Source organism: Camellia sinensis, unplaced genomic scaffold (assembly GCF_055761805.1).
Source record: "Camellia sinensis isolate YWXY unplaced genomic scaffold, ASM5576180v1 Unanchor1, whole genome shotgun sequence".
NCBI classification, from domain to species: Eukaryota; Viridiplantae; Streptophyta; class Magnoliopsida; order Ericales; family Theaceae; genus Camellia; species Camellia sinensis.
Window position 1 is genome coordinate 1,741,794 of NW_028128987.1, and position 10,557 is coordinate 1,752,350.

Below are 10,557 nucleotides of genomic sequence, written 5' to 3' on the forward strand. Positions count from 1 at the left end.
ATATCATAACTAACATCAAAAAAAGTTATAACTAACACAACAATAAGTGATAAACAAAGACCATAAAATTCATAACCCGAAAGGAGTGTGTACCATAAAATTTTCCTTTAACTTATTATAAAAAGAAATATTGATTAACAAAAATAAAATAGTTATACATACTTGGTTACACATTTAAAATAAATAAATAATGTATAATAATCATTTTAAACTTGTTAATAAATGGTTTTAGGGCGTTGTTAACAAAATCTTGCTTGCCATTAAACGCCCCCTTCTCTTTTTTTAATTTTTAAATAGTTTAGAAACATGAAATTCCAATTTCATGAAAGGTGATAGGATAAGATTTCCTTGATATTCTGACAAAATATCCATTTCATCTTGAAAAAAATAACCCTAAATGAGTTCCAATTTTTGGAGGGAATTAATCAATACATGGAAAAAGTTTTTATAATTCACGGTTTTGGATTATTAAATAATTAAAAGGCAACAAAATCATGTGTTTAAACATTTTAAGATAGAGATTGTATTTGAATCATGTATTTGAGAAGATTTTGTAGAGGGGGGGAGAGAGGGGGGGAAGAGAAAGAGAATATAAATAAAATATAAGATATATATATATATATATATGCGCGTGTTTTTCATAATTCTCTTTCTTTTTATTTTACCTCTACAAATTTATATACAAATTCAATATTCAAACACAGTCTTAAGATGCTCGCCTACTGATGTTTCCAACGCCAATTTGCTTGAATATTGTGGCTGGAGGTTTAGATCTGTGACAATCTCTCACCGGTTGAAAATTTATTTAAATTCAAAGATTTTATTTTATTTATTTGTTTTCAGTTTGAATAATGAGATTAAGATTTCAAACAAAGAAATTGTTTGAGTATGTTCAATAGAGAAAACAGTAAAAAAAATTCTATCAACATTATTAATTCAATGTTACTGTTTAAATGCTAAACTAAAACACGGAAAATGTTATTGTCCCAATTAATAAAGTTAAATTTTATTGTTTACAAAATAATGAGTTTAGGATTTATTATTCATTTATTTATTTTGTTGTTTGCTAGTTGGTGGTGGTGATGGTGGTGTGGTGTCAATTCTATTCTCTAAGCTTACACTTGGCACACAGGGATTACACCATGGGAAAACAAAATGGAAACTGGATTTTTAGCTTTATTTTCCAATCAATCTAACCCATCATGCACATAACAAGTACATATACCACCAAAGAAGTCAACATCAGTATCTGATGAAAAGTAAAAGGCCTTCCTCACAACCAAATAAACAAAGAGATGAACATCAATTGCTTCAATTTATGCATCTACATCTGGACAACATCAAAATCTGTTGTGTGTTGTTACCATTTGATAATGTTTATAGTTTATTATTATTTTTATTTATAGGAAACATTAAAAATGTTTATATTTATGATGAAGAACCCCTCTCCTATGTAGTACCACTTTGGAATCACCCCAATAAACCCAGGTAAGTCAAGGTGTCGCTAGCGGGAGTTAAACACGAGGTCATTTCCAGGTAAGCATTGTTGCAAAAGCTGCATCTGTTAGGAAACATTTTGCCTCTTCTCACTAGGGTTGTCCACTGTCAAAGTTATCCCAAATGTAGCTACACCTAAAAGAGGGAAGAATGGGGGAAGAACCATTTTTATACCCTTCAAATGCTAAAATTGTCAAGTTGTGGGTTACTCAAGATCAACTTGGCATCATCATCCAAGCTAAACATCTATGGTTTTGCAAGGAGAATTGATTTTTATAGATGAATTTTTCAAATGAAAACCATACAAAAACATATAACAATTTAAAGTTCCCACACACTAATGCCAACTAACCCACACACCATACAACTTCCATAAAAGCACAAGTTATCCTCAGTAAATAATCCTTTCTCCGCATCAATACCAAACAGGTCCTAGAACACAACCTCATTTAACGCAATATCTCATACCAAAACCTTGCCCTCAGCCCAATCTCCACCCCAAGACTCGTGAACTACAAGAAATCTGCTCACCCTTTCCTAATGGTTTTCCTTTTCCATAACACCACCCCCCCTATGTGAACACTGAAGACAACCGGCCACCTTGACAGACCACATTTCCCCCTCCACCACCCTAATTTGAGGGCCGAGTAATACTCCTTTAGAAGAGTAGATGGGGGGTTCACTGAAACTGAGGTTCGAAGTAAGTTAACACAAATATTAAGAAAATGTAAAAAAGGGTTTACTTTGGGCTAGAAGGCTACTGCAAGCAACGTGCAATGAATAGATGAAAACAAGAAGGGCCTCACCTTCTTGTTATCCCGCCTTTGATTAACTTGTGGTTTTATTCATAAAGTGGGTCTTATTATCCCTTTTTTTTACACCTCAAGGGGCAGGGACAAGACAATTTGTACACTTCCTACAGCGGAGACCAAGATCGAGACTAAAAAGGACTATAAGCTGAATATATGGTATAGATGAAGCATGCAATAATGTGTTTTAAGAAAAACTAAAGTAACGTGCTTTATGATCATGACATAAAACATCATGATCACAGAAAACAAGCTATAAGGGATTAGACCAATGCAAAATACTATATCCAAAGTAACTTCAGCCAATATCACCTTAACACTTCAGATTCTCAAACTCAAAAGATCTTTCATGTATTAGAGATCCTTCATATATTAGAGATATTTATTACAAGGAAACAATGAAAGCATGAGTTTGAACAAGGTCCTACGAGAGAATATTCTATAACCAAATATTGATCTTAGAACTGATGAAATTGCAGCAGTCATTCTAATCAATTAAAAAAAGAAATTGAATGGTTTTATCACAAGTTATCCGCGAAGAACAAACAGCTTGAGTTAAGAAATAAAATGAAAAGAAATCACTACTGTGAGGTGTAGTGTAGGTAAGCACAAGAGACGGTCATAAAACCAACCAAACAGTACGCACTACCAAAGGAACAAAATTCTTCATACACAGAAAACAAAAAGAAAAGAAAAAATGAAAACATTACACTGTAAATAAGCAACGATCTACCTCCTACACCGCCAAGCCGATACTGAGAAAAGAGATCGATCTTGCCAGCAAACCACCACACAGCCATTCTCTTCTTTGATTCTATACCCATCACAACTATAACTCTGCAGCAACCTCCTTGCTTGCAACATAGCATAATAGCTCAAAGGTACACTCCCAAAACCGGCTAACTCAAGCCTTTGAATCCACTTTTCAAGCTTTTCATGTCTTTTCTTCCTTTCGGCTCCCTCGCTTGTTATGATGTCTTTAATTTCCTCCCCAAATAGCATCTTCTCCACCTTCAGTCTCTCCAATGATGTTTTTGGCAAAGTAGATTCCAAACAATCAAATAATGCTGCGTAGAAGTACAATGCTTCCAGTAGCCTCTCCATGAGAGTCGATCCATTATGGTTTGAATCTTGCTCTGTTACCACCATGACCTTTGGTGACAAACCCCATAAGGCATTAAGGAAGCTATCCATCCTTGCTGAAGTGTTTAAAGATAGTGGCGACGAAGAAGCCGAGTCATGACTTGTTGGACTATACCCATTAACCAAATCTTTCTCAAGCAACTCACCTAAAGTGCGTTGGTTCATTTGCAAGGTTCTTTGCAAGTTAACTCCATTTGCATTATTCGGTGTCATTGCGGATTTTTTTCTGAGTTCATCATTATTAGCCAAAAGCGTATGCAGTTGAAGAACTGAGCTAATCGCTAGGGCCTCCCCGGTTTTAACACGTAGTTTTTCAATATCAAGATCCTCTACTTTGCTAACTACTTGATTGAACTGAAATGGAATATCCAACCTATCAGCTTCTTCAGTCAATATATGAGCCATTTGCTCCAAGACTTCTTTTTGTTGATGAACCCCCGTAATTCTCAAATGGGGTGGGCCTTCAGGACGAGCACTCAAGTCTTTAATAAGTGCACCCCACTGTGCAGGTTCTGCTGCATTTAGATCAATTATATGAACCATCTTCTCCCCTTCCATGGCTTCAATAATAGCTTGGTTTGTGATCACAAAAGCCACTTTTAAGAAGGGAAACAACTCAAAAAACAATTTTCTGACGAGAATTTCTTCTGATACCAAAGAGATTCTAGTAGAATGGAGGGCCTTGTAAAGACCGGGCCAACCTTTGAGAATCCGTTCAGCGAGTGCCTCAGTGAAGTAGGCGGCTATGCGTTGCATTGTATCGCCTTCGGGAGAGGCAAGTTGGGAAATTTGGTCAAGGGTGATATTAGCATTTTCAAGGCTGCCTGTAGCAACATGATTTGCAGAAGCCAGCAACAGATGGATCAAATACAGGCCTCGGTCCTCGGATTTGAGCTCTTTGAGCCACGGGTATGCTGATCCAAAGCCAGGGGAAAGAGACATAATGGGAAAGGCTTGAAGAGGCGTTGAAGTTATAGAAGACGACCCATCATCTTGAAACATTGGTATGACAATCTAGGAGAATTGGGAAAAAAACAAAAAAACAAAAACAGGAAATTTCAAACAAGACACAGATTGAGACTGAATTAACAAGAACTAAACAAATGTGAACACAGTTAAGGTATTCTATGGAGTATCAAACTCTTTATGCAACAACCAAATTTGCAAGAAATCACAATATGAGAATATGGTTATAATTCTTTTTAGAGTTTTCAAAAGAGGTGAAGAAAATAAGGACAATTCATAGACTGGGTTTTGCCAAAAAAAGGTCACTTATAATCAGAAAATCATCAGATTATAGAGGCAGAGATGTGAAGTAAGGTCTAACAAAGAAAGGGTTTGATTCTTCAGCAACTAGTGATAACATCCAAATTAAATTCAGTTACTAGAAATGCCAAGTTCAATTGGGTATTATCAAACACCTCAATATTTCAGATCAGATTCACAAACAAATCATCAAAAGCATGAAAACAGAGAGAACAGACAAACAGTAACAGAACTAGCTAAAGAATCGTCACCGAGAAGAACTCACCAACCAAAGCAAGAACCAGAAATCCCTTACTGGGTTTTTCAATTGATCAAAAACCCAATTGAAGCCCCAAGAAAATTCACCGAGTTGCTTCTCTGATCTCTCTGTGTCAGAAGGCTTGCTGTTCAGAGCTTTATGGGTTTTTCTTTCGATTTTGAGAGAGAGAGAGAGAGAAGTATGCTGTTGTTCAATTAAAGGTATAATAATAAGGTACGAATGAGGAGGAGGCTGTTCTTCATGGAAACGTTGTCGACAATGCGTGGGGGGTCGGTTTTTGTCGTTACTGCTTTGGTGTCCTTCTCCTTTCAGAGAGAATATGGAATTTGTGAGAAAGAGAGCCCTCTCTCTCTCTCTCTCTCTCTCTCTCTCTCTGTGCTGAAGCGGATCGGACCGACAGCTTCAACATGTTCAACCGCTAATCGGATACTGTGCCGGTTCGGTTTAACTTCTGGAATGGGTTTTATCATGAATAGGGAATAAGGTAAATTTTTAAGTGAAATATTTTTATGTCATGGTGCGTGATTATTTTAATTTAAAAGTTATTTAAAAGATTAAAATAATTAATTTATATAAAAATTAAAAAAAATTATTTTTATTCACTTTATTCTTTTACATATTTTTATGAGTAATATTAGATATCATGAAAAAAAATATCATGAAGATAATTATGAAAAATTCTCCATCTTTAGATTATACATATAATAAAACGTCACATATTAATCAAATGATGAAAAATTTTCATGATACATTTGATGATATTTTTTTCATAATTCCTAACATTATTCTATTTTAATATAAAAAGTCATAGTTGTTTTTAAATATTGACTTTTTTGCCATATATTTTAGTCAAAAGTCACTGAAAAAACTAACTTCCCAAATTGGCTTTTAGTACTCATACTTTCAATTTAAACAATTAACCTCATACTTTTAATTTTGTTTCGCTATAGTCCATCTGTCACTTACAATTTGAATTTAAAATGAAAAAGATCACACGCAAAATTAGAGAAACTAAAATAAAGTTCAAAACAAACTATAAGAATCACTTGTGTAATGAATAAATTGCACTAGTAGTTCTTATAATTTATTTTAAATACCACTTTAATTCATTTAGGTTTGAAGGTGATTTTTTTTTTTTTTTCTTTCGTTCAAAATGCTAGTAACAGATGACGGAAAGAATACGTTATAATAAAATTAAAAGTCTTGGGTTTAAATCGTTCAAATTAAAATTACGGTAATCAAAATAAAATTTTGCTCAAACTAAAATGACCAACGATATAATGTACCCTTACTAAAATATTATATTTTATATTTGTTTTCACTTCTTATTTATTATTTTACATGCACCTTCCGTTCCAAAATAACAGTTATTTTTGGAAAATCTAACTTTTTTTTTGTAGTACAATTATTATATTTTAAAAATATTAATTTTTCAAAATTACTATTTTATGGTACTTTTTTTTAAAAATATCAATTGTCATAATTGTACTTTTGTGTTATTAATGAATTTAAAAGAAGAGTAAAATGATAAATTTATGTTATTTTATTCCTTGATTTGTGAAAATGAATTAATATTTTGAAATAACAAAAAATGAAATAAGGAACTAATATTTTGGGATGGATGGAATATTTAATTTTATCGCTTATAAATTATTATTTGTAATATATCATATTATTAGTATTATTTTTATTGGTATAGTCATTTTTTTAATTATAAAATTAACCCCCACTCCTGCTCCCATCATCCTATTTATTTGAATAAAAATCAATTATCTTAAAGTTAAGAAATGAGTATTATTCTTTCTTTCTTTGTTTGTTTTTTTTTTTTTTTTTTATAAAAAGTATAAGAGTTATGATATTGCACATCCAACAAATCATCCAATAAAATATATCATAGTACAAAATAAATTCCAAAAAGGATAAAGAGAATCTCAACACAAGGAGGATACGAGTCTCCACATAGGGAGAAAAATAAACCTCCTATGTAAGGAGTAAAAAACCTCCATTAAAGGAGGAAATATTTACATAGAGAGATATTATTGCAAAAAAAAAAAAAAAAAAAAAAAAAAAATTGATCACTACCAAGCAAATAATACCAATTACCTTCACAATCCGTTCATCATCACAACTAGTAACTTTGGTACCTCGATTCCCACCTCTACGTTACATAATAAAACATTTTGAATCTAAGGTGATCGCCTAACATATAACAATGTGTTTAACAGTATCAGATCTCAGTTATAAATCAAATCTGAAAGCTTCCTCAGTGAGAAGCCGATGATGGAGAAAAAATGAACGGTAATGACTAGTATGATGATAGAAACCGCACAAAAAAAAATGAAGGAAAGGGCGATTAGGTTTCTTAGAGAGGAATTAATTGCAACTAGTACTATCAACTTTTACTTTAAAAAGTAGAGACCTCTTCAATCTACAAATGTGGATTAAATTGTCCACCAAGGATCCTCTAAAGTGAAATTTTTCTAAAGTTTCTTAGAGTGCTATATTGTGTGGTTGAGATTTACTGGCAAGTCACATCAGAAAAATTGATGTGACTTGCCAGTAAATCTCAACTACATAATGTAACACTCTAGGAAACTTTAGGAAAAAATCACTTTAGAGGATCCTTGCTCTAAATTGTCTAGTCGGATCCATGGGACTAACCATGAATCTAATTTTAATAATTTAAATTATTTATTTTGTAAGTTTTTATGTGAACATCAATTATGAAAAAAACAAATCAATCAAATAATTATATTTATATTGTTCTTCAAAAAAAAAAAAATTGTAGGAATGATTTGAAAATAAAGCGTTTACTTTTTTGTAAGATAAATATAACAAAACAATATAAGAATTATTATTTTTTGGGACCAATGTTTTAAAACTTAAACTGTTGAGTAAACTAAAAAAATAATTGAATCAAGTATCATTGATTTAATTGTTAGGTCAATCAGCATCGAATTGATTTTATAATTACCTTATAAATATATTTAAAAATATACATAAATAAAATATAGGTATTAAAATTACAAGAAAGCTTATCTAAAAACCTAGATTTTATTTTATTTTATTTTTTTGTTGTTGTTATAGGAAAATCCTCCCTGCCCTCCCGCAGGTTCAAGGTAGGGATGGCAATTGGAACCCGGCCCGACGGGGACCCGATCCCCCGACCCCGAATTGAGTGGTTATTCCCCGAAAAATACCCCCGACGGGCCGGGATGGTATTAAAAGTTGAATCCCCGATGATATTCGGGCCGGGGACGGGGATACATGTTTCAGCCCCGGACCCGGCCCGGCCCCGTCCCCGATCCCCGCCCCGCTGAATCCCCGATGTAAAATTACTATATTGCCCCTTTTATATATATTATATGTGTGAGTGTGTGTAGGGTCTGGGCACTGTTGGCAGACGCAACCCACACAACACACACATCTTCTCGCTCTCTCTCATCTATTCCTCACCACCGCAGCCCTCATGGTGTCTCCTCTCACCGCACCTCCGTTCTTCTTCTCTTCCTCTCACAGCACCGTCTCTCACTGCACCGCCGCTCACCGCACCGTCTCTCACCGCACCGTCTCTCACCATGTCGGCGACGGCTCCTCCCTCACCGTCGTTCCTCACCGCAGCTCCTCCATACCACCGCAGATCTTACATCTCAGATCTGAAAAGATCAGATCCCATCTCCGAATAGAGTGGTTCCTCCGCTGTCCTCTCCTCCTCCCAGATCTCGCCGATCTCACTGATCTGTAACAGATCTGATCATCTCTATCTTTTTTTTATTTATTTTGATTTTTTTTGTTGATGATGTTGTGTTTATACATCTCTATCATCTCTATCTGTTGTGTTTATACATGATCTCCATGATCTGTAACAGATCATCTCTATCTTTTTTTTATTTTTTTTTGTTGATGATGTTGCTGTTGCTACCTTGAATCGATGATGTTGTTGAAAAATTTTTTTTTTTTTGATGATGTTGCTCCGTTAATGTCTTTGTTGATGAATTTTTTTTTTTTTTTTGATGATGTTGCTGAATGATGTTGTTGATGATGAGTACGGGGATTTTCCAGGGTCGGGGAAACCCGATCCCCGTTGGGGACGGGGAGGGTGATCCCCGGCCCCGCCCCGCCCCGTTGCCATTCCTAGTTCAAGGCAGCGCCCCTTACAGAGATCACTAGGGTATCCTGTTAGCCGTTTCGAGCAAGGAAATTATAACCTGGGAACTTGCCCCGACCTCTCAAGACAAGCTCCGCTTAGCGATGGAGTATTGAACCCACACCAAGTGCTGATTAGACAACTTGAGGTCCAACCTCCTAACCAACTATGCTTCGCCCAGGAGATTGGCCCAAAAGAGAGGAGAATTGAACATGTGACCTTGAGGTCCAACCTCCTAGATTTCTTAATTGTGCTTTTCTTGTGATATTTTGAAAAGATGATTAAAAACCGACTTTTTGATTTTTTTTTTTGTCTTTTTCCAAAAATGCATATAAAAATATATGAGAGATAATATGATTCAAAATGGGTTAAAAGTTAGAAGATGGCTTTTAACCATCTTCCCAAAATAAACTAAAAAAATTGTATCGTATCATATATAGTTAAATGGGTCACTAATTTTGATTTCTAAATTTTCAATACCTTCTCTAAACAATTTGATTGTTTGATTGAATGCAGCATTTTTTATTTCTGGAAAAAAATTAAAATTTCAAATCTTCTTCAATCAATTTGATTCATATAACCACAAATGGAATTTCTGTGTTCTTTTTTCATAAAGAGACATTATAATCTATATTGAAGCTCCGAATAAAATTCTTCCCAAAATAAAAGAGGAAGTTTTTAATCAATATATATATATATATATATACATTATGTGTGTGTGTGAAAGAAAATAATAGGACATAATTTTCAACCAGTTCGAACTATTGAATCGTGACTAGAACTCATGAGTCAATCTGTCCAACCACAATTTTAAATGTTTTTAACAAAATAAATGAATTTAAAAAAAAAACAATTCTAAAAGTTAATTTGAACGAGAATTAAAATTAATTGACCATTCAACTAATTCCACCGTCCTACCCTAGTTTGATTTTCAAAATAGTGGTTGGAAATATGACTTTTAGTTTTAGAAAAACAATTTTATTCATTCCATATGAAAAAAATAAACAAACTAAATCAAGCTCGGTTTTACAATCCCTCTCAACTTATTTGTGATTTTGTCATTGTTCCAAAAAATTTAATATTCACGAAAATTTTTATATATAAATGAAATAAAAATATTTAAAAATATATAAAATAATATCTTTATAATAAGTGATTCGGATTAATTGAATTACTCCTTCCGCCTCAAAATATTAGTCCGTTATTTCATTTTTTATTGTCTTAAACTATTTGACACTTTTTAAAAATTAATGATGAATTTGCTATTTTTCTCTTCTTTTAAATTCATTAATAACATAAAAAGTACAATCATGACAATTAATATATATTTTTTAAATATACCATCAAAGGGTAATTTTAAAAAATTAATATTTTAAAATGTAATAATTGTACTATTAAAAAAATTAAAATTCTTAAAAAATACTATTATTTTAAAA

General features: G+C 33.2%; 1 protein-coding gene across 2 annotated transcripts; it reads right to left on the minus strand.

Moving 5' to 3' along the window:
* Positions 1-2,843: 2,843 nt before the first annotated feature.
* On the minus strand, positions 2,844-5,410 carry LOC114305730 (scarecrow-like protein 3). Of its 2 annotated transcripts, none has more exons than XM_028250865.2 (2): positions 4,981-5,410; positions 2,844-4,463 (listed from the first exon to the last, which is right to left on the minus strand). In XM_028250865.2, the coding sequence occupies exon 2, from the start codon at positions 4,449-4,451 to the stop codon at positions 3,036-3,038; it is 1,416 nt and encodes a 471-aa protein (XP_028106666.1). In that variant the 5' UTR covers positions 4,452-4,463; positions 4,981-5,410; the 3' UTR covers positions 2,844-3,035. The 2 variants fall into 2 exon arrangements, with proteins under 2 accessions (XP_028106666.1, XP_028106667.1); XM_028250866.2 differs by having other exon boundaries at positions 4,967-5,106.
* Between the last annotated feature and the right edge of the window lie 5,147 nt (positions 5,411-10,557).

Excerpts from the sequence above, each read along its gene's own strand:
- LOC114305730 (XM_028250865.2), bottom strand. The coding sequence starts at position 4,451 with ATGTTTCAAGATGATGGGTCGTCTTCTATAACTTCAACGCCTCTTCAA.